This window comes from Callospermophilus lateralis, chromosome 5 (assembly GCF_048772815.1).
Source record: "Callospermophilus lateralis isolate mCalLat2 chromosome 5, mCalLat2.hap1, whole genome shotgun sequence".
Classification (NCBI taxonomy): Eukaryota; Metazoa; Chordata; class Mammalia; order Rodentia; family Sciuridae; genus Callospermophilus; species Callospermophilus lateralis.
This window is the reverse complement of record NC_135309.1, coordinates 46,470,756-46,486,843: the sequence shown is the minus strand read 5'-3', so window position 1 is coordinate 46,486,843 and position 16,088 is coordinate 46,470,756. Positions and strand designations below refer to the sequence as shown.

Genomic DNA, 16,088 nt, shown 5'->3' with positions numbered 1-16,088 from the left:
CTCCCTCCCAGCACATAAAATCTTCAAAACCACACATCCCCCATAACTTTCAGTTCTTCAAACACTGCACCTCACCCAACCCTGGGCCCCTGTGCAAGCTGGGCTATCCTCACCCTCATCCCCTTGTGCTACCCCCAAACCAGCCTCTTACTTGTTCATCTGTGAAACTCGCCTCAAGCCTGCTGTCTCCTTCTTATGCTCTCCAGGTGACATCAGGTGGAGTTGCTTTCTCCCCTTTCCTGCTGCCTATAACCCTCAAGGTCAGGGTTTCTAGCACTCAGGTGCTCTTGTGCAGAGATTATTTGTCTCTCCCCTCCTCTAGGCTCTCAGTTCCATGAGAGTGAAGATTTTTAACCCAAGTCCTTTTTCTGCAGCACCCAGCACAGCTTTAGGCACTTGAATCTCTGCATGAATAAATATGCCCTAAAGCTGGGCACTGTTAGAAGCTTCCAGTATCGTAGATAACACAGTTGCTTGTAAAGAACAGATGACTGTCAGCGGCAGGTCCAGTTGAGGATACAGTGACTTAGGTGAACTTAGCCGATTTAGTATTACAGTGGAGCTGATCCCTTAATGTAAAGGAAAGCCTTGCCATCGGCCCATCTGGCTCTTTTATTCTTCGGCCAGGGAAACCGCCAATCCCGTCTAAAGTAATTTTGGTTTCAGGTTCGAGAGCTTCAGACTAGACTGCAGAGCGTTCAGGCTGCAGGTCCCTCCAGCCCTGGCCGCCTCACATCTGCCAACCGCCCAATTAACCCTAGCACCGGAGAGCTGAGCACCAGCAGCAGCAGCAATGACATTCCAATCGCCAAGGTGAGCTAGCTCCTGGGGATGGACTGATGGTGGGAACACCTCCCCTGATCTAAAAGTCCCAGCCCCCTCCTAGTGCCGCTGTGAAGGCTTTCCCTTAGTTCAGCTGGCCCAGGAGCTTCCCCTGGGACTATGCACAGGCCTCCCGCGCGGAGCTGCAGGGAGAGATAACCTGCTAATAGTTTTAAGTTTCTTTTGACTACAACCTGGACGCCAGCTCTCATTAATCAGCCGGCTGGAGAATGTCACAGCTGACAAGTCATTGCAGACAGTGAGATGGTTTGTCAAGTGCTACAATACTTCACAGTGGAGGGACAGTTACTCTCAGAGGACTAAGGTTCAGCCCAGCAGGGACTCTGAATGAGCCAATGATCTGCCCCCTCATGGACCACCAGCTTTGACAGTGGAAAAAATAAAAATAAAAAGGAGGACATCACAGTGGGCAGGCGTTTGGAGAAGGTGTCCCACTTGTCCTCTGCCGCAGTCCCCCAGCTCCTGTGTTGCGTCTGTTACAGCAAGACTTCAAAGGATGCTTGTCCTCTTGCCTGTAGCCCTCCCACTCTCCCTAGTAACATTGGCCCTCAAATTTAGCAAGTTGGGTGAAACAGAAGCGATTTTGTCCCCAGGGGACATTTTGGATGGTCGCAGCTGGAATGCTACTGGCATCTTGTGGCTAGAGGCCAGAGATGCTGCTAAATATCCTACAATACACAGAACACATCCCCCCACCCCCAACAAAGAATTATCTAACCCAAAATATCAGTAGTGCTGAGGTGGAGAAGCCAGCGTTAAGTTGATGGTAGAAGAATTGGACAAGGGAGTTATTTTTATGACATAATCAATTTAATTGACGTGGTTAAACCATGGTCCTGTGTGAACGTGACGGCGACAGTGGATCCAGGAGTGGGGTGCACTTTTCTGATGAATGTTTTCTTCTGTAAGATCGCAGAGAGGGTGAAGCTGTCAAAGACAAGATCTGAGTCCTCGTCGTCGGATCGGCCAGTGCTGGGCTCAGAAATCAGCAGCATAGGGGTGAGTGTGGCTGAGAAGCAGGCGCCTGAGAGCCGCACAGACAACGTCTCCTGGATGGCTGAACTTCTGCAGTTCACTTCCAATAAACTGGTTAATGATAATAATAAATCATACCTGGTTTCTTTCCACGGGGTCAAATTAAAATGTATAGTGGTTTTCACGTGGTGAATTACTTCTTCAGCTTTTAAGGGAAATCCCCCCCCCACCCCCCCATCCCCCGCTTGAAACCATTTAGAAAGAAAACATTTTGGTATAGTTCCTGGTGATGTCAATGAAAGTCTTGAAGTATCTGTTTTCCATCGCCCTCTCTCCCAGAGACCAAGGGAGTCATGAACCTCAAAAGAACTGTGCCTTTTGCACATCCCTCTTGAAGGGAACGTGCTCTCCAGTGAAGATGAAGCCGCCTTTGAAGTGTGGCCAGTGCTAGAGCAGAGTCCCCAGTGGGAGCCCCACCCGCTGGGGTGTAAGAGCTGAGCCATGGTGACAAGGGAGTAGTTTCAGTTCCCTAAGAGGTTTCTTACAGGATTGGACATGAGGCCCGAGAGTGGGCTGTTTGATCCTCAGGGGTGGAGAGAACCTAGAAAGGGATTTTAAAAGATCCTAATTTGAAATTTTTCACTAAGCAAAATGGCAGCTCCATGGCAGAATGCTTGCTTGGTCCACACAGGCCCTGGGTTAATACTTGGCACAAACACTACTCCCCAAATTGTATGCATTGAGACTCCATGTGAAAGCCAGGTTGTGAAAATAAAGAAGTCAGCCTCGTTGGCCACAGTTAACCATCGACAGTGGCCTGGAATGGCAGGGGGTTCAGGAAAGGGGAAGGACTCTCAGATTGTGTTTAAATTTCATCCAAAATTTCAGGGGCCCTAGGGAGACATCTTGGCCCCCCTCTTGCTGTTCAGAGGCAGATGCTTGGGGAGATGTAGCTGTATTTTGGGTTTTATATGCTGCTTTCATATTAGTTAGCTTTTTATGTTAGAGTTATAATCTAAAAACTAAGATACATCAAGGAATCATAGTTGTAAATTGTTGTGCATGCAGTGATCCTGGGGACCAGCATCCCTAAACTGACACTTTCCAGAGGGAATTTAACATTCTTTTGTACAGGTATCCAGCAGCGTGGCGGAACACCTGGCCCATTCGCTTCAGGACTGCTCCAACATCCAAGAGATTTTCCAGACGCTGTATTCACATGGATCTGCCATCTCTGAAAGCAAGATTAGAGAGTTTGAGGTGGAGACAGAACGGCTGAATAGGTAAGGAGCAGTCCTACATATTTGGGGGTCGAGAGGTGGACCTTCCTTCCTTTTCCAAAGGTTCATTCCAGTTGGATTGTGTATTGTGGCCTGGACGGAGGCTGTCGAGCCAGTGAGATGGGGGTTTCCACCATCTGGGCCACAGGAGACTTGCTTGAAGTAGTCAGGGCCACCTCATGGAATGTGACCTGTGTTCTCACAGGACCTTGCACTTAGAAAAACTCCACACTTGCTTTACAAGTCACCATTTTAAATTCTTACTAATTTACAAACAAGGGGCTCTGCTTTTTCATTTCATCCTGGACCTTGCAAATGACATAGCAAGTCCTGGAGCAGTCCATAGAGAGTGGCAAGTAGGTCACAGATGGCTGCCAAGCACACAGGCCCTTGCTGCACAGAGCCACGGAGGGAAGTCCTGGAATGTTGAGTCAGCATCCCGGGGGTGCCTGGAGCTTCCAGGAAACAGCACAGGCAGTCTGGCAGAGATGTTCCAGGCTTCAGCTAAGCACCCTGCTCTAACTTTCCCTGCTATTCCCGCGTGTTGACTCACTTTATTTATGCTGTTTGTCTGGGTCCCTACATCTTATCCTAACTGTCTGACTTAGAATAAATCTACCATATGCCCAGTTTCATGGATTCTTCCCAGTTCCCACGACAGAGGTAGTTTGAGTTTGCTCTTCTGCCTCTTGGCAAAGGCTGGCTGCATGTCAGCCTAGTCGTGAGGGAGTCAGTAGAAAGGCAAAGGAGAAGGACCAAGGTCAAACCATGGTGACCTCTCCGTCACGGCCTTGTTCTGTCATGGCAGGACGGACTGTGTAACCACATCCAGGCATGGTGGGACTGCCTTGACCTAGCAATCCTTAGTGGGAGAGCACAGCAAGGACTTGGAAGGCTGATGAGCTAACCATGAAGAAATGCGGATGCCATTTCCCATCCACCACTGCTTCATTCCATTCCTCTTGTGTGTGGCAAAGCTGAATAAATTAAATATCACGTTAGTCCTTCCTGAATTGAAGCTGTTTAATATAGTTCTTGAGAACTAAGGAAATGTGGCAATCTAGGTCATTTTAAATCTGGAAATTAAATGGTTTCCTTATTAAATCCTAAGTACTTAACAGTGACAAGCCTGATGATTACCTCGCAGCAAGTACTGCTTCTCAGTATCACTGGCCTGGGAATGCTTAAAGATTAAATCAGATGTGCCCTTTGCAATGTAATGAAGTCAGATGCCTTTTGAGGGGGGCCCTCATTTTAGTGAGAATCTGCTCTCTACTGACTCTGGGACTTAATAAGCCTGTTCTGTAGCTGAATTTGGGGGGATGTACCTTTCTCCTCAATTATGTGCACCCAGGAGAGGCCAAAGGATGAGGGAATATTTTAGTACTTGTAACTCACATTTTTGTGTTATTTAACAACTTGGGCTCTCACAAACAACTACCTAGGCTTCAACTTGTGAGGGTAAGGTAGTCTCATATTGCAAATCAGAAAACAAAGAAAACAAAGGCTTTGCAGTTGAAAATTGAGTGACTTGTCTTAAGCCCAGAGCTATTGAATAACTGAGGCAGAATTCCAACCCCTGCCCTTTGACCTCAACCCCACTGTCCTCTCTGTGATAGTAGTTGCAGCTGGAACCTAGAATTTCTTAGAAATAACCTACCAACATGTCCTAGTATCTTCTCTTTAACTACCTTTCTCAAAGTTGAAGCCCTTTTACTCTAAAAAAATGCTAGCCTTCAACTTTGTGATTTCCCTTTGGGGAGGGGAGGTGTTTTTCCTCATTAAGCACATCTGTGTTATGTATCCACTATGTGCTGGGCTATATGACATGCAAAGAAAGCAAAATGGACAAAGTTCTTGCACTCATGGAGTTTGTATTCTATTAGGGGAGATGGACAAAAAGCGAGCAGATGAGATGAGAAAGCTCCTCGATGGATATAAAGGACAGTGACAGATTTTTCTTTATTTCCTTTTTGCTGTCGTTGCAATGCTGAGGATGGACCCCAAGGCCTCCTGCACGCTAAGCAAGTGCTTTACCATTGAGCTACACCCCTAGCCCGAGAGTGGATTTTTGGTTTATGTCTTGAAGAGGGCAAGGTTTACTCTGAGATTATAGGGGAAAAGAAACAGCTATATGACAAACCACAAAGATTCTTATGGGCCAACTTAACAGCCTCAAGACTGGAAAGAAATTGGCTTGAATTTCAGTCCAAAGACCAGTGGAACTGAACTAGGGTGAGAAGAAGGAGGAATTACATGAGATAAGGTGGTCATGAAGCAAGGACGAACTTGAATGTGGATTTTGAGGGCACCGACAAATTTTATAACTTTTGCTATGTGTTGCTGGAGGTTATTAGATTAAATTTTAAAATGGGGAAGAATGAGACCTGATTTACATTTTGAAAGATCATTCAGAAATGAAGAATGGAAAGGGTAGAGAAGAACCGAAGTAAAGAGAGATGGCAGTGGACCAGGATGTCCACAGTGGGCACTGGGCTCAGGATATGTAAAATCAATGGAGACCCCAGCTGGATTATGTCTGGGTGTAAGAGAAAGGTTGGTTTCAAAGATGCATGGGTGTCTAGCTTATACTTGGTCTCAAAGATCTTTCTTGGGTGTCTAGCTTGTACTGTTGGGTAGATGGTGGTAGCATTTACTGAGATGGAGAAGATAAAAGTTTGGGAGGAAAGACAAAAGTTTGGGGAAAATCAAGAATTCCCTGTTGGAATATTAAATTGGAGGTGGCATGTGACACCTAGCTGGAAATATGGCAGGTAGCTAGATATGTGGGACTGGTACTCAGGAGTTTGGGCTAGAGAAGTGTGCAAACCCTGGGAACAGAAATGTTTCTTAAAGTCAAGAACTAAAAAAAAATCAACCTGAGGGTGAAAGTGTTAAGGAGACAGTCCTGACTGAGCCCTAAAGGAGCACCAATAGACTGAGCCCTAAAGGAGCACCAACCCGCACAGCTTTTCCTGGGAATAAGGAGGCTAAGAAATGGCCTCTGAGACAGGATGAAACCAGCAGAGGCGCCATGACCTCAGTGAGAAAGGCATTCTAAGAAGGAGCATTTGGGGTTTGGCCACATGGAACTCTGTGGGCTGCGTAAATGGCTTCATCTAATTAGCAGGGACTGAATGTACACTGGAGTCATAAACAAGAGAGCACAGATTATTTCAAGAAGTCTTAACGTGAACAGGGGCAGAAGAGTTTGTTCTTGTCACACCCTACCTTGAATTGACCTTGGAGTTGCCAGAGCCCAACAGCTCTTACTTATGGGCTCACCAGAAGTCTCCTATGTGGACATGTGTCCCCATATTCTGCTCTCAGATCTGTGGTTCTAAGATTTATCCTGAAAGCCAATGGTTTCCATACCCCTAAACAGTGCAAGAGTCACGTGCATTTTGTGGGTATCTAACCCAGTGTCTCCTTAAGACTTAGTGCTAAGAGCATTATGTGGCATTTTTATGGAAAATGAATCATTATACCTAGAATATACATGTCCTAGGACGGGAAATGGAGAAACTGAAGATTCGGTGTTTTTTTGTTTGTTTTCTGATATCACCACAAACTCATTTGCTCTGCATTAGAGCTCTGAATCTAAGAAAACTTCAAGCTCTCACCGCTGACCCTACCAGAAGTTAAGAGTTGCTGGACCTCCAAGGAGCTTTGTACACCATCCACAGTTCTGGCCCATTTCCTACTTAGGGACCCTCAAGCACAGTTTCTTGTTCACTCATCAAGTTCATCTTTTGCTTCTGCTGTGTAATATGTGCTTGAGAGCATGAGATCTGGAACTAGACTAACTGTTTCAAATCCCAGGGCAGGGTGCTAAGCTTTTTGTGCCTTCATCTACTCATCAAAGAAATGGGGATAACAATACTTAATCCAACAGGCCCCTGGGATCAGGATTGAGCAAAGGTTCAGCAAATAGTAACCATGACTGCAGTTCATTCGTCCTGTGTAGGGTGATGGTGAAGCATACCAGCTGCTCTGGTGATGGCCTTGAGGTCACACATCTGTTGCCTTCTTAAAATCCCCAGAGTTTCATACAGTACCTGGCACGTGAAGAGCACAGCAGTGTGGGAAATAACCAGGGGCTTGCTTTTTATTCTTAATCCATACAGAATTTAGTGGTTCTTCTATGTAGAGTCATTTCCATGATTTTTCTGTGTCCATTACATTTGCTAAAACAAATCTTAACACTCATTTCTGGCCTGCATATAAATGAGACAACTATAATGTTGACAAGTTAATTACAGTCCCAGCGTGAAAGTGATTTTTCTTTGTTTCGTAGCCGAATTGAACACCTCAAATCCCAGAATGACCTTCTGACCATAACCCTGGAGGAGTGCAAAAGCAACGCAGAGAGGATGAGCATGCTGGTGGGGAAGTACGAGTCCAACGCCACAGCGCTGAGGCTGGCCTTGCAGTACAGGTGGGGGAGCAGGAATTGGGAAGACACCTGGTACTTTTGTGGCCACCTTAATTTGGAGATTCATTCATAGTAACCTTCTGCATAAAAGTAGAAACCCAGCTTTTAGAAGATGTAACTAACTTGGGTTGAACCAGCAAATATTAGCATGATATGTTGAAAATCAGTTATCACCTCTGAGCAATTGAGACAGTGAGGGTAATGGATATGGTATTAGTAAGCAGGTATGTTTCCACCAGCATATGCAACCTAGGTATCACTCATTCAAGTAATGTCACTCAAAATATAGGTTTTTGTGTTACATATTGACTTGTTCTTCCTGGTCTTTTCATATTCGCATATATTATACATTTTTTGCAAATCGAGGCATTCTATTTCCTCAGATTGTCATAGGGTTTTTAAATTTTGTGTTGTTTTATGGTACTTGGGATAGAACCCAGGAACACTCCATCACTAAGCTCCATCCCCAGCCCTTTTTAAATTTTGAGACAAGATCTCACTTTGTTGCTGAGGATCTTGCTAAATAACTGAGGCTAGCCTTGAACTTGTGATCCTCCTGTTTTAGCCTCCCAAGTCACTGGGGTTGTAGGCATGCGTCCCCACACCCATCCCTCCTGCAACAAGTCAGCACAGGTTGTTCTCTGCCTGCAGTCTGCCTTTGGTCAAAAGGGACTTCCCTCCCATTAGCACATCCTCATAGATGAAGAGCTAGCACCTCTGTCCTGAAATATGGATTGTCCTGCATGGAGGAACTGCCAGCACCTCCAGATAGTGTTTTGGCCCTTATTCTTACTTGTTAGTAAAGAATCATGAAAGTAAAGACAATCAAAAACAGATGGCCTCTCAACTACATGTTGACTAAAGCAACATTTACCCTATTCTGCTTGGGGAAGCTAATTAGTTATTTGCTTAAGGAGGAGATCTTGCTACTGAGGGCCTCTTGTCTGTGTTGTGCACACGTGTGGCCTCCTGTCTGCATGTGGGTCCCTCTGTGTCTCAGGCTAAGGGACAGGGGCTGTCCTTTGACTGGTTTTCCTTCCCCTAGAAAGCCAGACTCCAACTCTATGAGAGAGCTTCTGAAAGCCTGAGAGTGTTTGTGAGGCAGTTTTACAAGCATCTAATAGAACTTTCTGTTTCAGTGGAAAGGTATGTTCTCCCTCTGTGCTGAACGGTGTGGTAACCACGAGCCACGTGTGTCTATTGAGCATATGGAGAGTGGCTACTGCACTGAAGGGACTGAATTTATCTTTTCATTCAACTTCAAAAATGTTTAAAGAGTTGCATGTAGCTAGTGGATGTTATAAGCTGCAGGTCTGTGTCAAAATCATCTTCTCAGGGGGTTTATATTAGTTATTGATTGTCACATGAGTGATTATCATGTCACAGTCTTGAGGGTTAGGAATCCTGGAGTAGCTTAGCTGGGTCATGCTGGGCCAGGGTCTCCACGGAGGTTCTGGGTGGGCTGTCAGCCTACACTGCATCTTCTGAAATCTTAACTGGGGCTGCAGTTTTGCTTCTGGGAAGGCTCCCACGTGGCTATCACATGGGGGGCTCAGTTCTTTCCTGGCTCTTAGCTGGAAGCCATAGTTCCTTACTACAAGGGCCTCTCCAGAACACTGCTTGAGAGTGGTCAAGACATGGCAGCTGCCTCCTCTGGAAAGGATGATCTGAGAGAAAAAAGGAAATAGGAGGGGCGAACCAAGATGGAACCCACAGTGTTTTTAAGAACCTAATCTTAGGAGTGACATCATTTCTTCTACTTCTCTAAAGTCACATAGACCAACAGTGGTCCATTATGGAAAGGAGCAGCACCAGGGTATGTATACCAGGATGGGGGGACCCCCCTTGGAGGCTGACTTCCTCAGGTGTATCACATGTCCCTCTTAGATGATCATCAACAGGACAACCAAATTGCTTCTCTTGTATTTTTCTAGAACCTAGTTGAAAAATTAGAATAGGGCAGCAATACAGAGCAAGCCACCGACTTTGTCCAGGGAACCTATCTGAGTGGTCTTCTCACTCATGAGGATGGTGAGGCTGAGACAGATCCCGAAAATGGAGCTGGCATTGAATGTGCTCCCCAGTCCCCATGAGAGCTGAGGACGTCATGTGCTTCCATTTCAGTGAGCAGTGCATAGAAGCCTATGAACTCCTCCTGGCATTGGCTGAGAGTGAGCAGAGCCTCATCCTGGGGCAGTTCCGAGCAGCTGGCGTGGGCTCCTCCCCCGGTAAGTATCCCAAATCCCACCGGCCCTCTTCCCTGTCTCCTCTCCCAGCCTCTTGTGCTCGTCCGCCCCCTTCTCAGCTGCTGGCATTGAGTCATCTCCCAGCAACACAAACTCGTTTGTCAAGTGTGTTTTTCGTTTTTCCTCATGACTGAGTGGGTAAATTGTTTATGTTGAATGCAGCAAGAACTGGAGTGGAAACAGAATTACAGACAAGTTAAAACAAACAAGCCCTCTTAGGAAACATATTCTCCTGAGCTGACAGTAGGACCAGATGGAGCCAGAGGCCCACACTAGTGATTAAAGAGACCAACACACTGACACACCGTGACGCTACTTGTGGAGGGTCCCCCTGCTGCTGTGGCCTTTGTCTTGTCTTACTGCTTTTATTGGCTGTGCTCGATCCCCAAGAATCTTTCTTCTGGTAGTTTTGGAGCGTGGGTTTCCTCTACCTTTTCTCCAGGTGTCTTATGAATGCAGAGGAAGTAGTTTCACACCTGCTATCACCGGCTTTGCAGAATGTGCACTCCACCAGCCCAGTCTGAGTAGGAGTGCAGGTGTGTGCTCACCCTCTTGCTTCTCTGCCACCTCTTCTTGCCCCCACCCCAGGACTCAGGTGTCTTTTTGGCCTGATTTGTAGAAGGCGAATGTAATTAAAAACCATGCAAGTGTGGCATCCTAAGCTCAACAGAATTTGCTAGACTTGGCCACAGATGGTGGCTCTGAGGCCTGCTCTGGTGTGAGGAGGACCACAGTGGATATAGAGAAGACAGACCAAGGAGCAGGGCTCCCACCCCCTCTGTGCAGAACTGGGGCCTGGACATGACCTTGCTTACAGTTCTTTGAAAAGGCATTGGCAAGTCCATGAAGCCAAAGTGACCAGGTCACTCTTGAGTCATGGGTGGGTAGTAGGAGCAGGCTAGACAGCCCCAGGCCATCTGTCACAGGCTGGCTTGGAGCTGTGAGCTCAGAGGCCCACAGCTCCTGAAGGGCTGTGTGCTTCCATTAGGGCCTGTCCTTTCAGGATACCCCTTATAAAGAAGGCCACCACCAAAGCACCTTCTAAATGCCCCCACTGTCCTCGCCAGCTCCTTTGCCTGCCCGGGGTCTAGCTTTTGCAGTGAATACTCAACATATTTTTGCTCCTTTGATTGTGACATGCACAGGAATCTGAATCAAATCTGGAGGAAGGGAAACAAGCTGGGTGTTAATTTCCTGCTTCATATCTAAGTTATCCCACAATGGAGCAGGCCTTCATTTGTATGGATGGCCATCCTCAACTCCTCCCCCCGAATATTTTCTCTTTCTTTCTTTCTTTTGTTAATATTACCAATCTCAGCCTAGAAGTAGAAACTCTGCCAACATTTCCATTAGAAACCTCATTTCTTAGGGTCCTTTAGTTGAATCCTAAAACTTTATTCCTCATATGAAACAGAGCCTAAAATGATCTTGATCTTGGCCTGCTGTCAGTCGTGTGTGTGTGTGTGTGTGTGTGTGTGTGTATGTGTGTAGAAAAATGATCAATTAAGGAGAAAACAAATCAACCATCTTAATTCTAGTTTGTGTCAGAGCAGTGTTTTAACCTGTTCTGTCCTTTAAAGACACCTTTTACCTACTGAGTACAGTTACATGGAGCTGAAATGGCTTTAACCTGCATTTAAAAGATTTAAAATCAATCTTAAAATGCCTTGTATATACCTAATACTGGGTGGCTCATCTATGTATTTATAAGACGCACCTGTCATTAATATCATGCCTACTTCAGAACGGAATTCAAGTAGCAGTCAGCTGGCGAGATGTCTGTAAAGTGTCTTTGTGAAAAGAAAAAAAGCATGCAGGTTGTGGGAGGAAAGTCCAGGGAGCCGTAGATGTGGGATGCACCCCACTTCTTCACCACACTCCATAGCACTAAGGGTGCCTTCATGTTTAGCAGCCCACCCCATTAAATCTCACTCCATCGCGCTGACAACGGCACAGATCTGTCACTGTGCCCCACCAGGCCATCTAAGCAAGAGCTGGTCTGTGACATTAACCCACAGTATCAATTATTGCGATGGTGTTCTTTGTTTCTTCTTGACTTCACAAGCATTCATTACGTTCATTCTAGATGATTTAGATCAGTGGTTTTCGAACTGTGACCTAGGATGCTGGAAGGGTTTCTTTGGGCCTCAGCAGTGGCTTCAAAGGGTAAGAAGCTGAGTGTACCTCAGCCACCCATGCCCACTTCACCCAGTTCCACATTTATCATTCTGTACAGTTCATCATGCAAAATTTAATGATTTCACTTGAAAATATTTGGAAAAATGTGCTCTATAGGTAGCCAACGATTGGCTTTTGGGGCTGGTATTTCTTTTTCTTTTTAAGTCTTTATTTTTTAGGGCAGTTTTAGTTTCACAGCAAAATTGAGAGGAAGGTACAGAGAGATCCCACCTAGCCCTTGCACCTGCACATGGAAGGCCTCTGCCATTATAGTGATAATGCTCCCACCAGAGCCATGCATTCATCATACTTGATGACCCTAAGTTGACACATCATTATCATTCAAAGTCTGGAATTTACATTAGGGTTCACTCTTGGGGGTATACCTTCTATGGGTCTGGACAAATGTGTAATGCAATGTGTCTACCATTGTAATACTGGAAAGAGTAGTTTCACTGTGCTTCTACCTATTCTTTCCTCCCTTCCCACTTTCACCCTCCTAACCCAATGATCTTTTTTTTTTTTTTTTTGCATATATTTTTATTTGTAGATGGACACAATACCTTTATTTTATTTATTTATTTTTTATGTGGTGCTGAGGATCCAACCCAGTGCCTCATGCATGTGAGGCAAGTGCTCTACCACTGAGCCACAACCCCAACCCCAACCACTGATCTTTTTAATGTCTCCAAAGTTTTGCCTTTTTCCAGCACAGTATTTAAAACAAGAAAAATGTGAACATCCTAGGTTGGGATATCACTGCCTGACTCTGTGCTGGTGCCCACCAGGCTCCATTTCCTGCTCCAGCCTCAACTCCTGGCTCCTGGAGGCATTTGAGTGGGCCTCTTGTTACCAAGCAGAGAAGGTCAGGGATAGCATCAGCACGGAAAATCTGAAGTTCTCATTTGAACCGTTAGCTTGGTCTCTTTTGCCCTACATCAATCATTTTTTAAAAATGTATATTGTTTTAGTTGTAGATGGACACAATACCTTTATTTTATTTATTTATGCGGTGCTGAGGATCGAACCCAGGGCCTCACACATGCCAGGCAAGTGCTTTGCCACTGATCCCCAGCCCCCCTACATCAATCTCTCTTTTTTTTTAATACCTTTATTTTTATTTGTTTTTATTTTTATGTGGTGCTGAGGATAGAACCCAATGACTCACACATTCTAGGCAAGCGTTCTACCACTAAGCCACAACCTCAGCCCTACCTCAGTCTCTTACCTGAAGTTGTTGACACAGAGAGATGGCAGTTTCGCCTCCGTTTCTCCCTGCTGTCATTCACAAAGATCCCATGCCCAGTGGCCTTGTGCCTGAGTGGGAGGAGAAGCCAGGAGCCTGGATGAACAGAGCACATGAGAGCTGGAAACTGACCTTGGAGATCACACTCATCCATGAGGATAGTGGAGCCCAGAGCAGAGAAATGCCTTCCCAAACACGGGGACAGAGCCAGGCCCAGAACGCAAGTCTCCTCACTGAAGGGCCACTGCCAGTTGCTCCCCACTGTGCCACCTCTGCTGAGTCACTGAGACGTGTTTATGCAGGCTTGTTCCCTCTTTCAGGCCAACCTTGATTAATCCATTGGCTTCTCTGTGATGTAGGCGACCAGTCAGGGGATGAAAACATCACTCAGATGCTCAAACGAGCCCATGACTGCAGGAAGACAGCCGAGAACGCCGCCAAGGCCCTGCTCATGAAGCTGGACGGCAGCTGCGGAGGAGCCTTCGCTGTGGCCGGCTGCAGCGTGCAGCCCTGGGAGAGCCTGTCATCCAACAGCCACACCAGGTACTGGGTGGCCTCCCTGTCCCCGGAGGGACCTCTTTTTTCCTCACTGGGCTTGACACACAGTTGGAGACTGTGTGGCTTGGGTAAGGCGGAATTCCCTTCAGGCGGTGACCAGCTCCATCCAAGGAGTCCGAGGAACAGAGCAAGTGGTGGAGGGGTGGGCACGTGGGTCAGTGGTAGAGCACATTCCTGACCTGTGTGAAGCCCAGGGTTTGATCCCCAGCACTGCAAAAAGAAAATATATTTTAAAAAAGGAGAATGGAGAGTTAGAAAGTGGCCTTGTTGGGCTCACATGGAAATTGAATTCAAGAGAAAAAGGGTGATTTGCTCCAGAATGTGATAAAGATGGAACACAAATCTACATTTCTGTCTGATGCTCTTTTTCCTGTACTACTCTGTTCTTCATTTCCTTGTAATTCTTGATCTCTTAGCACCTGGAGTGGCGAAGGCCCACCTGCTACAGTCATTGGGAACCCCAGGCCCAGCCCACTTCTCCCAGTTCCATACTCCACTCTCCTTCCCTCCTGTGCCTCTGTGCTTTGTAAGCTCTTCTCAGGCAAGAGCCTCTCCTGTCCTTTCTTTTGCCTCTTAGAGTGATGCCACATTCCCGGCACGTGCTTAGCAAGCTCTTAATCATGAACCTGAGGTCAAGTTCCCCATCTCAATCTAGAGAACTAAAGTGGGTACTTGAAAAAGATGAGGAGAGCCGTGAAGACCTCGCGAAATATAATTTGCTGAAGCTCTTTGATCCCTTTGGATGGGGGATGGGGATACAGAATGAAACCTTTTCCAGTTATCTTATCATTTCTTGCCATCAAAGCCCTAAATTCCTTCCCTTCATACACTAGTTCTCAGTCTAAAAGGCACTTTGTCAGAGATTCTAATGGAATTTCCAAGTCATGAAAGACAAGGGTACTCCATTACAGATGAGAAAACCTTGGCCCAGAGCCCTGTAAGCGACTTGCCTAAGGTCACATGGCTGCCCAGAGGGAGATCCAGGACTTTGATGTCAAGCTTACCGTTCCTCCTGCTGTACCACAAGGGATCTCATAACACTCCTGGACAGTGTCCTTGCATGCCAAATGACCAGAATCACTTAAGGGTAGATGGAATCTTAAAAGCCCAAGGAGAAATGCTGGTGTTTTCTCGGTACCTGAAAGCAGTGTAATGCTCCCATCTCTTTCCCACTGGCAGGACCCAGCCGAGTGCCTCATTTACCTGTGGACCCGCATCCCACAAGAGGCCACAGTCCCAATACTGAACTTGGCCAGGTGTCCACAAACACAAGGGGACTTATTTCCTCTCAACTCCAGCAACAGTTGTCTTAATTCAGTGAAACACAGATCATATTTTTTTCTTTTTTTGCTGGAAACCATATTCTTCTACTTAAACACAGAAAGCATATGCTTCTTAATGACTTTTCCAGAGTGTATAATCTATAATTTCCATGTTCGTTTAGATAGAGATGTAGTCCTCATGTTGTCAGTGAGGCTGTTCTGTTGAATTAGTGAATTGGGTTGACAGGAACGTACACTGTCTTGGTAGCTTATGAGGTTTGTGCATTTTCTCATATTTCCCCATCCCCTAATATAATTTTATTGTTTTAATATGAATCGGAGACCATTTCAGAGTCAGAAGTGCAGTTCTCTCACCATCTGTTAATGGAGATCCCGGTTTTAAGTATTTGGTAGAAGAAATGGTTTATGGAATAGGTGAGCCTTGATTTTTGACACCATTTTTCTCAGAGAAACTTAATTTTTGGCAGTAGACTTCTAGAGGCTGAGATAAATTCAGAACACAGAATCTCTATATTTAAAGACGACCTCACAAAAGTATGACCCAGTCTCAACTGGGTCTTCCACCTTAGCTCTGATTCCACTCGGTTCTTAAAAATTCCCTCTCCTGCTCACCTCCGGGCAACTCAGAGAAGAGGATACAGGAGAACCACACACAGGACATTCACGTGGCACCCCGCATTCACAGAACCTGACACAACTGGAATATTTCACGTTAAACACGGGTGCAGGGTGAAGTTCCCAACCACCAGCTCTCTTTCACACGTTCAGTAATCCCAGCAATCTTATTTGTAATTCTTGCCTTTCTGTCTTAGACATTCCCCATGTCAAGTTATGGGAAAAAAAGAAAAAAGTATTCTATTATGGAGCTTTATGTGTCTCAGTAAATCACCTTTTCTCCCACTGTAACCAGCTGGCAGAGACCATCCAGTCAGAGAGTCTGTGCACTGTTACCCACCGTCTCAGGAAAAGAATGCTGTGTGTCAGGCCTCTGGCACACACACAGTCAGCACCTGAGGACAGGAGGGAGGCTCCTTTTAGGAAGGA

General features: G+C 46.0%; 1 protein-coding gene across 2 annotated transcripts in view; it reads left to right on the top strand.

Moving 5' to 3' along the window:
• Positions 1-16,088, top strand: part of Mcc (MCC regulator of Wnt signaling pathway) — a 261,754-nt gene that overhangs the window by 204,171 nt on the left and 41,495 nt on the right. For both annotated transcript variants that reach the window (XM_076856650.1, XM_076856651.1), the window contains exons 7-12: positions 667-813; positions 1,753-1,842; positions 2,953-3,101; positions 7,396-7,536; positions 9,658-9,761; positions 13,563-13,746. In XM_076856650.1, coding sequence (XP_076712765.1) covers positions 667-813; positions 1,753-1,842; positions 2,953-3,101; positions 7,396-7,536; positions 9,658-9,761; positions 13,563-13,746 — 815 coding nt within the window. The remainder of the gene's footprint in view (positions 1-666; positions 814-1,752; positions 1,843-2,952; positions 3,102-7,395; positions 7,537-9,657; positions 9,762-13,562; positions 13,747-16,088) is intronic.